Consider the following 17000-nt stretch of genomic DNA (forward strand, 5'->3'; position numbering starts at 1 on the left):
ATTGTGTGGAAAAGAGATATTATGAGTTGTTTTACAAAATTGTCCTTAATAAATAATATGGGAAAGATAAATGAATGAATTGAAAAAAAAAAAAAAAAACAATAAATAGTTAAGGTTATAATAGGAAAAGTAACATTAAAGTTGCATTGGTATTGTAAAGCGACATACAATTTGAGACCATTTTTTTCCCTAAAGCGACGTACAATTTGGGACGGAGGGAGTAGGTCATAAGTGCAAGCGTCATTTCTTATCATTTCAACGCATGCATGTTTTGTTGATACAGAGATGATATGCTTAAATTTGTAATCACTATAAACTTAATTGTTTTTCTTTACTTTATAGAAGACCACATTTTAACATAAGTTGTATGCAGGTAAACAGATATAGGAAAAAACACTCATGAAGTTGATGATACAAAGAGACGACGAGCAAACACTAAAAACTGTAAATAAATTGGAAACTCTGATTTGATTTAAACATTAAATCGAACATAAAGTTGAAGAACAAAAACATAAACTGAACTAATAAATCATCAGAAAAGAAACTAAACTACTTTCTACCTAAATATAATAACAGATAACTCAACAAAACCCTAACCCATGTACTTTTTTACTAACATATAATTCAATTCATAATCCCTTTTCTCATCCTATCATGTTGTCGGTCCAACATAGTAACGCCTCTGGATCGCCAATTCTCAACCGGTTGGACTCCAACTAGGGAAAAAATCCCCTCTGCTGAAAAAAGGAGACCTCCATCCTTGACTTCTCTAGGGAACCAGCGTTCTTTCTCCAAAAACCGATGTCCCGCCTCTGAGATGGGGATATGGTGTGACAGGTCTCTCTGAGGACGAACTCGAGCGTGGGAAGTTATATCCATTAAAGCCATCCTCGTCATCATTTTGGAAAGGCAGATGGTCGTGATGGACGGAGGGGCCTATTCTGCCCGCCATGATAGGTCTTAGAGCACAACGAAGACATGAGCGACATAGAGGACAGCTAGGTTGTTTAGTGAGCCAAGCGTCGATGCAAACGACATGGAAACTGTGGGAACAAAGAGGAAGCGTGCGAACATGATCACTCTCTTCAAATTCATCCAAACAAACGGTGCAGTCACAATGTGATTCCTCTCCTTAATTTAGATTTATCGTAGATGTCTTTGGGAATGGCATTTATAACGGACTTTTCTAAGCCCTCGATGTGTATGCATGTGACTCTCCTCACTCTTGTTGTTGATTGGGACTCCACATCGTTGTTGGGAGTGAGGAACCTCCGACCTTGAAACCAACGGCGGATGGCAGGTCTTAGGTTGTGAGTGATGAATTGAGAATAAGTTACTATAAAGAAAACGCCGACAGCCAGCATTACTAGTAGTATTGCTATCACAGGTAGAATGATGTTCACAAATATTGTAAATAACTGATTAGTTGTGATGGCCATGCTTTGGAATATTACGTACTCGCAGCAATGGTTACTATGGGCTGTAGTTTTTTGTTTTGTTTGGTTCTGTTTGGGGTGATAGAATACAAAATAAACGGTTTCTTTTTTTAGCTTTGTAATTAATTTCATATTATACTTATGATTCAAGTTTCCAAAATTAAGAGTCTTAACTTTCTTTCCTTTTTTGTGTTTTTTTTCTTCTTTCCCTTTTTCCCTCGTTTCACCAAAAAAACAGAGAGAGGAACGTGGGTTATAGTTATATTATTTTTTTTTGGTTACAAGGTTAATAAAATGGAAATGGAAAAAGACCAACAGAAACAAAACAGAAAAGAAAAAAAAAACTAACGCCTCAAAAAGATCGTTCCTAATTCATCCGACTGCAGCAAAGGAAGGAGCCCATCTGGAGGGTGGGAGTGAATTAACAAATCAACATCATTAGAAGCTCCGATTTTGGCCATGAAATGCACACTGATTGCCTTCTCTTAGCGAATGGTGAAGAGAGAAATTTCGCGCACCGATGAGGTCTTTGATGTTCTAAATGAGCACAGCATAGACATGATAATGATTCAAACCATCCTTGATGAGATTAACCGTAAGAAGAGAATCTAAGTAGCAAGCCAACTCGTTGTAATTCAGATTGGTCGCTAAAACCAGACCGTGATAGAGAGCTGTGAGCTCCGCAAGAAGGATGTCCTCGGAGTGATGAATGCACCCTGAAAAAGCTGAAATGAAGCTTCCTGCATGAGTTCTGAGAGTACCACCGAAACCAATTTGGAAAACATTGTGACCAAATTTCCAAATTGATATGGTTAAATAATGTATCAACTTAAATAAGGAAAATGTTAATCAATGCCCCGGATCACTGGTTAAGGAAGCAAATATAGTAGTTTTTGCATCGGAAATCGTGTAATCAATTTATCAAAAGTCAAAAAGGTGTTATTTTTCATTGAAATTTTCCTTTTTTGGATTCCTTAACCACTGCACTGAGGGCACCGGTTAACAGGACCCTTTAAATAAAACTAAGGGTTATGCTAACCGGTGCCCTTAGGGCAATGGTTAAGGAAACCAAAAAAAGAAAGTTTTAGGTTGAGGGCCTGTTTGTTACGGATTAAAATAAAAGTGATTTTGGATTTTGCCATATAATAATTTAGAGATTATATTTTAGAGATTTTATGAAAAATCAGAATCTATTTTGCATTTTTTTACCTTGATAAAAATCAATTCTTTTGAACAAATAATCTAGTTTGTTTGGATACAACTATATAAAAGAAATTTTTTGTTACAAAATTAGTTCAATCTCTTAAAAAATATTTTCTCTCTCTTCTAACAAAAATCTATTTTTTGAGAAGATGATCTTAATAGCTTCTCATTTGAAGCTGTTTGAAACTGTTTTTAGATTTGTTTTAGATTCTGATTTTTTTTAAAAAACCTGTAACAAACGGATGCAAAACTCTTAAAAGTGATTATTTTCTTAAAATAAGTTATAACAAACGGGATATGAAAATATCACTTTTTATACTTTTGAGAAGTTGAATGCACTAGTTAGCATTTCCCTAAAACTAATCACTTTAGCCAAAAAAATTATGTTTCTTTTAGTAAAGATAATGAGACATTGTTAGATACTTCCTCCAGTCATATTTATAAGAGAAAACCAACTTTTTTTGATACATTGAATAATTAATGTATCCGGTCACATTTAAGGTCAGATACATTAATTATTCAATGTACCTAAAAAACTATTTTTTGCTTATAAATATGACTGGAGGGAGTACTAATTAAATATGAGCAAAACTCATACTCGGAAAATAATTTATAAATTTTAATAGATGTTTCAACCCTAAATTTAGTGGAAGAATAAAATGCAAAAAAGGGAAAATGTGTCAACCATTTGTTTGAATAAATGGGGTGTCTGAGATTCGAAAAGTGTCTCAATTTGAAGAAAAAAAAATATACAAGAATATTTTAAAATTGCATCCAAAAGCAACAATGGATTGATTTAAGCAGGAAAAAAAAAAATTAAAAATTGGGCCCCATAAGAACACCCACAATGCAACATTGCATTTGAGTGTTTAATGTCTCTATCATTAAATTTCAAAATTGATATGGTTAAATAATATATCAATTTAAATAAAACTAACCACTTGTTTTATAATTTAGACTTAACTAACATCCAATCTTTCCAACTCATCACATCAAAAAAAAATATTAAATGGTCACAACAATAACTCTATCATTAAAGTTGTCAAAAAAAAAAAACTCTATCTGATTTAATCATAATTATCTGATTTTTAAAATATTAAATTAATTCTTCCTAAAACACATTAAATTAATTCAATTAAAAAATATAAATACCTGTGCTATTTTTTTTTCTTCATTTTATTAATAATTTGAAAAAAAATACGTTTTTCCCTATAATTAAGCAACGATGTACAGTATGATTGTTTCATTTTTTCCTACTGAAGGATGCACTATATTGTTTTTTCCTTAACAAGCCAAAATAAAATATATTAGAAACCTTTAGTGGCTCAACTCGCATAAGGCGTGCAAAGCGAGCCACCAACAAAGATACAATGTCAAGTTACATGTGCATAACAACGCACTCCAAATGAAAAAGCAAAAATCTGAAATTACATCGTAACACCCATATAATATAAAAGGGTGGTTCCACCGGTTGTGATAGCTATAAACAAAGGTGGACATGTTCGCCTTAAGCCATTGAAAAGATAGCAATTTGACAGAGTCTGCTAAGCTAAAGGAATCAGCCACCTGTTGATGGAAAACGCGTTTATTCCGCTCCTTTCAAATAATCCAGACACAACACAACCATATTATTCTAAGGAACAAATGAGCACAACGCGGTAGCCCCGTCAAGTGGCCAAAGTGAAGTAAATGGCTACGAATCTCAATGGGAGGCACAAAATATAAATGAAGCCACTGCAAAACCAAAAATCACGCGCGACTAAAGATGTCGCAAGTGAAAAATAGGTGGTCAGCTGTCTCTATAGAACCGCAGCCTGACACGCACGAAGAATTTGTCGTCGAACTAAGTTGTCTTTGATTGAAAGTCTATTGCAAACTAAGTGAAAAATAGGATGCACTGTATTCTTGAAAATGAAAATTCAACGTTGGTCAAATATATAAACACTTGCAAGTTACATCCATTCTTTTATTTATTTTTTAATGTTAAAATAATATAACAAAGCTTGACCAGAAAATAAAATAACAAACAATTGAAGGGATAAAATTTTCTCAAAAAAATTGAAGGAAAAAACTATTTTTACAATCAATTGGGCATGTAGGACTCAGAAATAATAAGAGAAAGAGGGTGCGTATAAATACCTATCTCTATAAGTTATGGGTGTCTATAAAGACCACATACATCATTAAATGAATAAACCTAAAAAGTAAATTTTGCTTATATTTTGAAACGGAGGGAGTATGTTTTTACCCTAAAAATAAAATGGAGATGTATGTTAAATAGGGGAAGAATCTTCAAGAGTAGATGGTTTTGATTCTTGTGTGTAAGCGACAGTAAAAATTTCACATCATTGTGTAAGCAACTGTAAAAATTTCATATCAATATTATGGTAACTCAAAAAAATAAGAGGAGTGTTATTTAAACAACCAATTTGGTGATAATTTATTTGATAACCATATTTTACAAAGAAAAAATGGTATTGGCACGGAAACCATAACAATAGAGAGATAAAGTAAAAAATAATGTGAATATGAGAGAAAAAATTGTTGCAAAAGTTGTCATTAAATAGATGTTGAAATATCATTTCAAATGATTTAATACAAGAGTATTTTATTACTTGCATTAGCTACCTTAATTTTACACGACCAAAAAAAAAGCTACCTTAATTTTACGAATAATTTTGAGGAAGACATTCAATTGCATTAAATTTGAACACGGATTTATGTATAATGGTTTTTTTTTTTTGAGGAAATGTATAATGGTATTTTAAATCGCAATTAAAAAAATATCTTCGTAAACTTAGCTCAGCTGGTAGGAATATTACATATTATATACAGGGGCTACTTGACAAAAAAAAAAAAAAATCGCAATTAAAATTGCATTGCATTAACGAGCTAAATTGTATTTAAAGATTCTTATTCAAATTAGTAAATCAATGATTAACGTAATTTTTTTTTGTCAAGATGACTAATGCTAAAAATATATCTTGATAGTTATTTTTTTTTACTTGTACTTAATATATTAAATCATGCATATATCCAAAGCTATAATTTCGAAATTAATAGAGTATAAATGCAAATATTTTTAGAATTAGAGATATTATTTGGATATTTATACATTAAAATTATGACCCGTAAGCTTAACTCAGTTGATAGGGATATTGCATATTATATGCAGGGGCGTAGGTCGAACCTCGGACACCCCACTTCTCCACATTTAAAATGTGTGAGTTTAGCAACTATGCACAAAAAAAATACATTAAAATTATGAAAAACGTTAACTTGTGCCCTTAAGATACAAGTTAAAGAATCAAATATAGAAGTAGTTTATTAGAATGTGTACATTACATTTAATCTTTAACTTTTTAATGATTTGAATGCACAAAATTTTAGAGAATATTTATTCTTTTAGGTTTTTTAACATGTGCCCTAAGAAAATAAGTTAACGAGTATTGCTGTTCACACATTTGGTTTGGCTGAGAAACACGAGTAATTTACCCAAATATCCTTCGACAGTTAACTGCCGAAATTTTAAAGAACCGGCTGCAGTTAACTGCCGAGGAAAACTTCGGCAGTTAACTGCCGAGGATTTTCAAACCTGAAATTAAATAAGGAAATACACCTAAATTTTCCCTTAATTAAATTTAATTCTTTACTACATGATTCTTTTTATAACGTTGTTGATTTCATTCATATAATTTTGTTGTCATAAATGAAGAAACATGAGATCCTAGAATTACATATTCGATCACGTTTCTTACTAGTAATAGAAAAGAGGTTTTATTTCTACCCAAAAAAAAAAGCTTTTATTAATAGAATAATTACAAATATAATTATTTAAAAGAGAGATGAATAATATCTAAAATATTAGTACTCCCTCCGTCCCTAATTATAATACCCTTTTGAGAATTTTTTTTGTCCCTTTTTATAAGACCCCTTTGTTATTTCCAATTACATTAATTATTTCTTTACATACATGCCCCTATTTATTATACATATTTTTCTTCAATCAGCAATAAATAACATATGGAAAACATAAACTAACTCTCTCTCTTAAGGATAAAATTGTAAAAACAATAGTGATTACAAACAACTTTAATACAAATATCCACTTTTTTAATTCCGTGATTTTAGCAAAATGGTCTTATAATTAGGGACGGAGGGAGTATAAAGTAATAATAGGGTAGTCAAACCTATGAATAATGACAGACATCAATGAAATTAATTACAAATATAATTATTCTATCATTTATAATGTTTTTTGTTGTTGCATTTTTTTATTGAATCACCATTTTAGGTCAATTAATTACCGATGGAATTGAACAATGAAGAGGCACCATTAGTATTACATAGAGACAAGAGTGCTTTTCATAACCCACTACTATATTTTTTTCTATTAGTGTTAATTAAAGGGGAGTTCCAAAGATTTTTTTTTAAGAGTTTTAAGTTCCCGAGAATTCTTATTTGATTTTTTAAAATGATTTTAACTAATTGATTAATTAATAAGATAAACGAAAAATGAACCGAGAGACGGGTACAACTAATAATGAAGCAATAAAAATCCAAATATGATGATAACTTTTTTTTTAAAAGAAAATAGGAAGATAACTTGAAATAATTATCTAAAAATGAGCTATTTAATTTTAAATATAATTTTGCTAAAAAAAAATTAAATACAATTAAAAGGATAATTTGATCATTACACATTCAAAATCAAGTTTCATTCAAATCATCCAAACAATATCAACTCATAAGAATCAATTTTATTAAAGTGTATCCAAACATAAATCAATTCACATCCAACTCACTTTTAACCAAAATCAATTCTCTCAAACTCAATTCTCCCCACCCCCAAACCAAACACACTTGGTATAGCGACGGTGAGAATTGATTTTGATAGAATTGAGTTTAAAAGAATTGATTTTCGTTAAAAGTGAGTTTGATCTGAATTGATTTATGTTTGGATACACTAATGTAAGTGATTCTTATGAGTTGATGATGTTTGGATATTTTAAATCAAAATTGATTTTAAATGTGTAGTGACCAAATTACCCTTTTAATTGTGTTTAAAATTAAATATTTCATTTTATATAATTATTTTAAGTTATCATATTTGGATTTTTATTGCTTCATTAATCATTATTAATAGTACTTATTTCTTGGTTCATCTTATTATTATTTTCTTATTAATTAAAATCATTTTCAAAAATTGATCTTCAAAAAACAAATAAGAATTCTCTAGAACTTCTCTTAATTAATAAATAACAAATATAGTGATGGGTAACTAATGTCTCTGTAATACTAGTACTACCCATTTCAATGTCAATAACACTACCCGTTTCATGTCGCCTCTCTCAAGATGTTCAATTTTATGGATGGCATCATCCTTTCTTCCTTTTTCTGTTTTTAGTTTTCCAAATTTTTGAATTTTTCATTCATATTCTCTATTGAAGCTTCCATGGAGATTGGGTATTTCCTTATTCTTCCTCCCCACTTTTGTTTTTCACCAAATCTGGAAAAATAAAGAGAAAGTGTTCCATATAATAAACATTGAAGCCTGAGGAAAAGAAAAAAAAATAGAGTTTGAGTTGAATCATGGGTATTTATGAAAAATATATTTCTTAACAAAAAAACAAACTCCAAAATTACTTTTAATTGCAGAAGCTACAATTTGCGGCTTCAAGTAAACCCACGTTTTGACTGTAAAATTGTTTTTTCGAAATTGCTTTTGATTGTATCCAAACATCACTGAAAACAAACCAACGTGCGTTTGAAGGCACAAACTCACGTTTGGAGAGCACAAACGCTCAACCAAACATTTCAGAGAGAACTTAGATATTTTAGTATGAAATATAAAGAGAGGAAGATAATAGAGACAGGGGAGGGAGGGAGAGAGGAGCAGAGCAACAACCATTAGAAAACTTTAGAGCGTGATTTCAAGCTTGTGGATGCTTCACCAACATCAATCACTTCTTCTTTGTTTGTTACTCACATCATGTGTAACTAAACTCTCGTTGTGCTAAGAATTTGATGTAAGTAGCAAAGATTTCAATATACTACCATTAATCTGATTGGTTGTATATGATCTATGCATTCAATATAATCTTTGATTTAAATATTTATTTAATGCTTTTGTCGACGAGCACTCCGTAAACGATATTTTGATTTAGCAAGTGCGAGACATTGACTTGTTGCTTAAAGGGATCTGGTTTAAATCATGTATATATATTTTTTTTTTAGAGGAAACCATGTATATATACTAACTGCCAGACATATGGTTAGGTTTATATTCATATTCAACTATCTGGTCATATCTCATTGAATCAATCGATTATTTGCTTAGCATCAGAAGTTGGTTGGTACAATGGATTTTGCATCGTTTGCCAGACATGGAAACATACGATGAGGGAAATGTGAAGTTATATTTGAATCATAGAAACTTTAGAAAGTATACAATCAATTAAGAGGAACCATTATGTGATAAGTTATCCATGTCTAATCTTGACATAACTTTCTCTTTTATGCTAATTTGTAACCTAAGTTTGATTCCTGGGTGAAACAATTTTTGACCACACTATACTTATCTCACGGCCAAACTCCATATTATCATGGCTACTTTCTCTATGAACCGGAGGTTAAAAGAAAACATTGTTTACAACTTTGCTCCTAACACAACCACATCTCACCTGATATGAACATTGCGATATGCAAGAACCATGCAATATGCAGGGACCAAGGGTTCAAAGTTCAAAGTCTGAACTCCCCACTTATTCATCTCAAAATGGTGAATTTCTAGTTGCTATGCTACTCGACAAAACAAATTCATTTTTTTTAATGTTTTTATTTTTGTAGATAGACGAAATGGCAAAACCATTATAAACTCACACACACAAGTGGAGGTACTAGGGTTCGAACTCCGGTCATGGCATCTGGCCTAACAATTTTGACATTTTGCCAGTTGAGCTAGGACTTCTGGATTGTTTTTTTTATTTAATTAGTACATAGTGTAAAAAATAAAATATATTTTTAAGGCAATTATACAAATATATTATCATTTCTTATATCTTATATGTAGATATATCATATATGTGTCAACAATGTTATACGCGTGTTTGATTCAACGATGATAAAATATAATTTTGACAAATGGATTAATTTTATAAAAAGATCGACAAAAACTTTATTGAATATAAAATAATTTATATTTAAATACAATTATGTAAAGTGGCTTAAGCGATAAATTTATTCCTTAAAAACCTTTGCAAAGATAAAAGTTATAAATTCTAACTAAGTTAAAATCAAATTTGAAAGTAAAATTAATTGCAAACATCTATAATCAATTTTGTCTCTTTCAAGAATAAATCAAACATACTTGTAAGGCTATTAAATTCAGTAAACTCAATTTATCATTATATATTTTTTAATCATGGCATCATTCGCGCGATACTGCAGAAGTTAAAGAATTCAAATATCTATCACTTGTGTCATACCAGGATGATAATATAATATTGTTTTGTCTCGATTTAATTTGTTTTTGGATTTCAAATTTAATTGATATAAGTTTAAAATAAAATTACACATATATATTAATTGTATTCTTTCTACAAACGTGTTTAGGAAATTAATATAACTTTTTTTTTTAAGTTGCATGTTATCAGTATTGCCATTGGATACAAATTATATTGCCCCAATGGTGTTTATTTTTTTGTTGGTACTCTAATTGAGTGAGTGTTTGATTTTTGTTGAAAAGTGGCTCAAAATTAAATTTGGAAGTTCTGGAAAATCATGGTGCGATTTGGTTTAGCAATTTGGAGGTTTTGGTTCGTAAAAAAAAAAAAAAAAAGGTTTGAGGTTTCCTCGGCAGTTAACTGCCGAAGTTTTTAGTTTTTCTCGGTAGTTTACTACCGAAGTTTTCCTTGGTAGTTAACTGCAGCTGGTTCTATAATTCGGCAGTTAACTGCCGAGGGACATTTGGATAAATTACTCGTGTTTCTTGGCCAATGCATATGTGTCAACAACAATTCTCTTGTGCTTTACACTTGGGAACACTTTACCATGTACCCCATCACTTATACCTTCACCCCTAAAAATCATAAAAAATTTCAATTTTGACCCTTTTGTCATATGACTTCACCCTTCTATATCTTTTTTGATAGAAAAAGCTTTTGTAATTAAACACAAGATTTCTGGAAATTGAAATTTAAACCGTGGTTGAACTGTAGATTTCCGTCGATGAAATTACAGTTGTTTAAGTTACCAAAAAAACTTTTTTCGTCTTCAACCTTCGTTCATAATTTCTAATTGTATGAATAATAATCAAAATGAAAGGAACCCAAAACTCACGAAGCTAAAAATAAGCCACAATCCAAAAGTAAAAGAGAATACAACTTTTTCAACCTGGATACAAATAACTAGCACTTAATCGAAAAACGTTTGATTATGATTTACATGATTTGTCAAGGCTGTTCATATTTTCCCATGAATCTAATAGTTTTTGCTTATTTTTTTTCACGAAAGATCTACCATCAAATTACTAAAGGGACAAATTTGGAAATTTATATGATTTGCAGAGGTAAACATAGATTTAACCTCGTGAGTTTGAGTTTGTGGAAGATTTGTTGTTAATACATCAATGATCATGGAATAATTTCTTGATTGAAGGTTAAGTGAGGAATTCTGGGTAACTTTTAATTAGTAGAAATATTTTGTAGGGGTGAAGTCAAATTATAAAAAGGTAAAATTGGAATTTTTCATAATTCGTAAGGTGGAAAGTATAAGTGTAGGGGTATAGGGTAAAATTTCCCATACTTGGTTACTAGATTAGATCTAGGTCTATCATTGTTACTTCTTTTTGCACCATACATCTAAGTTTACTAGGGTGAGTTGAATCCAAATTCACAACAATTAATTTAATTTTTGAGTATTGCCATTTACGACCAAAAGCATGCTATGCTATATTACTCAACAAATTTGGTTGCAACATTAGTGTTCGAAACACCTTAAATAGGACTATCTCATGTGCAGAACCTATGAGAAACCAAAATAGTTATAAAAAGCTATAGTAATAATTATGTTATAGAACAAACAGGCATTAATTTCCTGTTCGTATAGATTGTCAAAAAAGAAATCATGTCATTAGAGTTTGGTAATTCTAATTTTTCTCTGCTAATGAAATCAATGGTATCATTGAAGAAGATATTAACCATTCAAGTAAGATCTGGAGCTCATGAAAAATATACAAATCCTCACACCGAGGGATCCTAAAACTAACATGAATTCCACAAGCTCATCCCTAGCTGAAGACACTGATCTATGTTTTTTCATCTTCAACAAATTTCAAAAGCAGTTCAAGAATGCATATAGGTTCCCCTTCAACTCTTAGATTGGCTCCTAGCAGCATTTCGTCTGGCGCAGCATCCCACAAAGTATATAATAGACTGGTGTTGCACAAAATAAAAGTCAGTGGAATTAATACAAAGCTGAAGAGAGAGTATTGAAGAAATGATTAAGACCATAAAACTATTTATCATATATGGCTACGAGGTAGTTAAATCTCAGTTATTTATAGAATAACACATCACAAGTTATTACCATATTACAAAGAGGCAACAATGTCTTACCAAAACCGCAAACAAAACAACATTGAATATTGCAACAACTCTCCACTCGATTTTCATGTACTGTGCCACGCCAGCCCTAGAACCAACATTGAGAATAACACAATGATAGTGAGATAATGTACTCATCTAGAAAAATATAAACGGAACATGGACAATCAGGAATAAAGATCCTCTCCATCAGTCAAAAGAAATGAAAGACAACATTACATGTTTTTAATGTCGCTAATTCTAGAAATATGTATTTATACACTCAAATACATAGTAATGGATGGAACCGTCTATTTCTTCTTAGAAATGGAGAGGATTGACAATCAGCAATAAGGCATGCTTACTTGCAAGAATCACAATCATAGCATTTGACGGCTCGAGAATTTTTGTACCGCTTGCAATCATGGTTGGGGCTAACTGGTTGAAAGGTCAAGTCGTAGTAGGATGCATTTACAGCAGGATATCCACATCTAAGTTAAATAAATTCCCAGGATATAAGAATATCAGAGACATGTATTGAGTTTCTTATCTGAAAAATAAACTATATTCTAAATTGAAATAAACTTGAGCGGTTATTATAAATAAGGGAATTCTTCGGAAGGAAAGGAGAACCTACTCAGAAGGTGGTCGGCAACAGCCAGCCTCAATTGGGGTCAATTTAGCTAATTTATATTGTTTCGGAGTCTGCATAACCCCCAGATTGGAAAAAAGGGGTAAATAACAAGTTTTGTGAGTGTAGAAAATAACAGTGAATTCAATTTTCTGGAGTAGTATAGATAACACACCTTATATCTTTTGGACAGGTTATTGCAGTCTTCAGTTTTGACTAGACAAGCCCTCAATCGCTTCCAATTATGAGAATTGTTTAACTAAAACAAGAAAAAACCAAGGAAATGAATGTTGCAGTGTCGCTGTGCACCATCATTTCTTTATGTTGAGAAGAGTCTTACCTCTTTGAGAAACCAAGAGCTATAATCTTGAAGTTGATACTCCTTGTACCTAAGCATATAAGTATGCTGTCATTTATCGAACCAGACTATGTTATCAAGAATGAAATAATTGACTCCTTACCTCAAGCCAGTGACACTATGACCTGATCCATTATTAGTCACAATGAATCTGAAAAAATGGTAGAAAATACATAAGAATCAAAACAAGTAACCAAAATCAAAGAAAATAAGTCAACTTTAAAGGACGACCAAAACAACAGATAGGACTCAATTTATGAATTCATGGCAGAGGCAATAACTAAAAGCAATTACAAGAAATGATAATGTAGAAAGCGGAAATAACTGTCAACAAACTTGCACACTTACACCAATACCGTGAAGACCAGGATTCCCACCAAGATGAAAAACAACATGATCAGATACTGCAAGTGCAATGTCAAGGACAATTCCCTTAATCCAAAATTTCTTAGCAGAGTGTTTGGTTTTATGGTTATGAAAATTGATTTTAATTTGCAATTGTTCACATAAAAGTGAGTAGAATCATAAATTTGAGAATAAAAACCATGTTTGCACGCAAAAGCAACAAAGTCTAGTTTCAAGTTAGAACTTAGAACCAATTCTAAAGGAAAAATCAATCATAAACTCCCAAGGATACAACCCATAACAGCATGGAGCTTCTTTTCATGGCACCTAAGAAACCAACAATGGATCTGTATGGTACAAAACAAAAATGTGTTAGAAGACGATAAAGCAAGAGAAAAAATTCAAAAGAAAATAAGGCACCAAAATCATAAAGAAAGTGAAAAAACTGACATTAAGAATATAACAGCTCCAATGCTTAGCACAGGTATAGTGAGAGACTTTCTGCAGGCATCAGGACGAGTGCTCATCCACACCCCAAATATTATCACAACTATGGCCAAAACCTGCACAATGAGAATGTTATCAACATGTAGCACTCACAGTTCAGAATGAAGACATGTCCGATGTCCAGCACATATGATATGTCTAATATAACATCGACACAATGCTGACACAAACAGTTACATTAAATCGCATTTTTTAAATTAGAGTGAAGACACAATTTGGTTTCTCACAATTTTCTCTCGGCCCAATACAGTCTCCAACAAAAAATAATACTCGTACTAGTCTCTGACATTTTTATATCAATTAGTCCATATCTTATAGTAAATTAGGGACTAATTTGTTCTCCGTAAAATAAATTGCCACAAACTAATGTGGTAAAAAATTGTGAGAGACTAAATTGAGCATTTACTCTTAAAATCATTATTGGTGTCTACATGTGGTGTGGGTGTTGTCTCTTGTCTTAGTGGTAAGCACAACATCAACAAAAAATGCTGGAGAGTTCAATTAATTAGTACCCAAAAATAAAAACTTGCTAGAAATAGAAAGGGTTAACAGAATGAACAGCAAGTACAAAACACAAAGTGGGTTTGCAAAAAGAACAGCAAGTACAAACACAATAAAAGCAATGGAAAATGGAACAAACCCAAATGATTTTTTTTTACCGGTTTTGAAAAATTTCAGGCATTTCAACCAGTGTAAGGGAAATGCAACCTAAAATTAACAGTAAATCATAAAGAACATCATTCACAGTAGAAGAAAAGGAATACTTACCATGGTGAGAAAGTTGATCCATCTAGTAACAAAGGTGCTAGTTCCCATCCCCATTTTTTCAGAAGAGGGAAAGGGAAAATTATGAGCTAGCTAGAATGTGTTTATTTTATTCAAATGATTGTTTTTTGTTTGTTTCTAAAACAAGAAATGGAAATTAAAAAAGAAAAAGTAAGAAGAAAGAGTTACTGTTTGATGTTATGATATGAATGAATATTTATGATGATGGTGACGCACACGGTGTGTTTAATGTAACTTTGTAAGCCAAAGAAAACCCAACACCCTACGACACAGCATCCTATGCACACCATGCCGATGAGACCGTAACATAACCATAACCGTGACAAGTAACACCAACATCCAAAAAGCTGTCTTTTTTTCAGTTGATCCGGTAGTTTAGTGACTAAAACTTCACATTTTTTAAAATGAAAAGATAGGTTGTCTAAGCTTTGAATTTCAATCTCTACATATATTACTCTACAAATCACCTGACTCACGAAGACACCAAAAAGTTGTCTTTAATGGATAAATATTAAATAAATCTAGTAATTCAAACTTGTGAGCCTAAACATTGGGTCACAGTCACACATTCCACTTACAACGTTCACTTGTTATTCAAATGTTGGTTTTACTGTTATCAATGAGAAAGAAACAAAAACCAAAAACAAACAAGAAATAAATAAAACTACTCCCTATAGAGGAAAGATAAGGAAGATGGTGATTGATTCAAAATGTGAATATGATCTACACACTAGATTCTTGTTTGTTCAGCTAACCAATCGATACACATGTATGGACAAAACTCAATTCAGACTAATTAAATGCCGGATATATAGGCTACAATTGCATAAACCTGTACTTCCTAGGTTTTAAAAATTAATTTTCGTTTTCTTAATATACTTTTTTTTTAAAGAAGTTTTTTTAATATCCTTTTTTTTTTTCATTTTAAGTAAATACTTTTTTTAGATAAATGTTATTTAGTTTTTAATATATCAGTAATGTTAACTTTCCTTCATAATTTTATTGACATGTTTCAGATGCATGCATTGAGTATCATTAGTTAGAATTGTCAAGAAGATGTTCTTGCTTTAAAATACCTAGTTCGATACGACAAACAGGATACAAAATATTTTTTCTGTTTTCTTGTCTTTTTTACAATTGACAGAACATTGAGTTTTTTCATAGGTTGCACTAAAGTTTGTTGAATCGTCAATCAATTTTAATAACAGTTTACTTGATAAGAGATGACACTTCTTCAAAGATAAGTCATACACTCACTCTCAAACACTCCAATTGCTTAAATTGAAAGCTCTAAGCCTGATATTTGTTTTATCTTCTAAACTTCAGTAGAATTTTAAGGAGAAAAATTCAAATAATGACTAATACCGACTCTGGTAGGGATGACTACAAATATTCATTATTTTAGTCGAATTGGTGGCAATAATCGCACACATTAAATGTGGAGAAATGCAAAATTGCAAATTTGAATTGCACTTCGATACTTCACATAAATAAAACTTGCTGCTATCATGAGTTATACTTGTAGAACGACTACATATTCTATTCTCCAAACTTGTTATAAAGTTCTAAGATGTAATACAAATTTGGTTATTAAATTTCTTAGTTTTTATTTTGTCCAAAAAAGTATGCTTATAAAAATTTAAATTTATACTACAATCATTTAATATTTTATAAGAAAAATATGAATGATAAAAAATATTGTATCCATCTCACAATGAATGACTCATTTATAAAAAATAAAAAGTTCTCTCAAAATGAATGACTCTTAATTTTTCAATTCAACATTAGTTATTTTTTTCTTCTAATTATATACTCTAATTAATGTTATTTGCATCATTTTCAAGTCAATATTTTTCATTTTATATATATAAAGTCATGCTAACAAGAACCTAACAATTATGAATACACCAACACTTAATAATAATTTGGTAAATAATTATACATTATTTTTAATCGATGTGAAGTAATCAAATGAGATACTTATGAGACAGAAGAGATAATAAAATTTCATGTATGTAAATCTTCACAACTTGAACCTTGTCATTAAAACTTTCTTTGAATAAAACTATGTTGTGAGGATGAATTTCCAAACAGTTATTTTGTTGATTTTTATTAGTAGTAGTTTCGAAAGCAACTAATTTTGTGAATTA

The 17000-nt window shown here is 31.0% G+C and overlaps 1 protein-coding gene across 1 annotated transcript; it reads right to left on the reverse strand.

Moving 5' to 3' along the window:
• Positions 1-11709: 11709 nt before the first annotated feature.
• On the reverse strand, positions 11710-15223 carry LOC25502034 (tetraspanin-10). The gene is made up of 11 exons (XM_024772137.2): positions 14833-15223; positions 14008-14120; positions 13850-13904; positions 13561-13616; positions 13316-13363; positions 13195-13243; positions 13030-13113; positions 12861-12928; positions 12589-12714; positions 12257-12332; positions 11710-12073 (listed from the first exon to the last, which is right to left on the reverse strand). The coding sequence occupies exons 1-11, from the start codon at positions 14884-14886 to the stop codon at positions 12008-12010; spliced, it is 795 nt and encodes a 264-aa protein (XP_024627905.1). The 5' UTR covers positions 14887-15223; the 3' UTR covers positions 11710-12007.
• Between the last annotated feature and the right edge of the window lie 1777 nt (positions 15224-17000).

The sequence above is a fragment of the Medicago truncatula genome, chromosome 8 (genome assembly GCF_003473485.1).
Source record: "Medicago truncatula cultivar Jemalong A17 chromosome 8, MtrunA17r5.0-ANR, whole genome shotgun sequence".
NCBI classification, from domain to species: Eukaryota; Viridiplantae; Streptophyta; class Magnoliopsida; order Fabales; family Fabaceae; genus Medicago; species Medicago truncatula.

Excerpts from the sequence above, each read along its gene's own strand:
- LOC25502034 (XM_024772137.2), bottom strand. The coding sequence starts at position 14,886 with ATGGGGATGGGAACTAGCACCTTTGTTACTAGATGGATCAACTTTCTC. Across the intron at positions 13,114-13,194 it reads GCTCTTGGTTTCTCAAAGAG|TTAAACAATTCTCATAATTG; the intron begins GTAAGACTCTTC and ends TTCTTGTTTTAG. Across the intron at positions 12,929-13,029 it reads ACCTGTCCAAAAGATATAAG|ACTCCGAAACAATATAAATT; the intron begins GTGTGTTATCTA and ends GGGGTTATGCAG.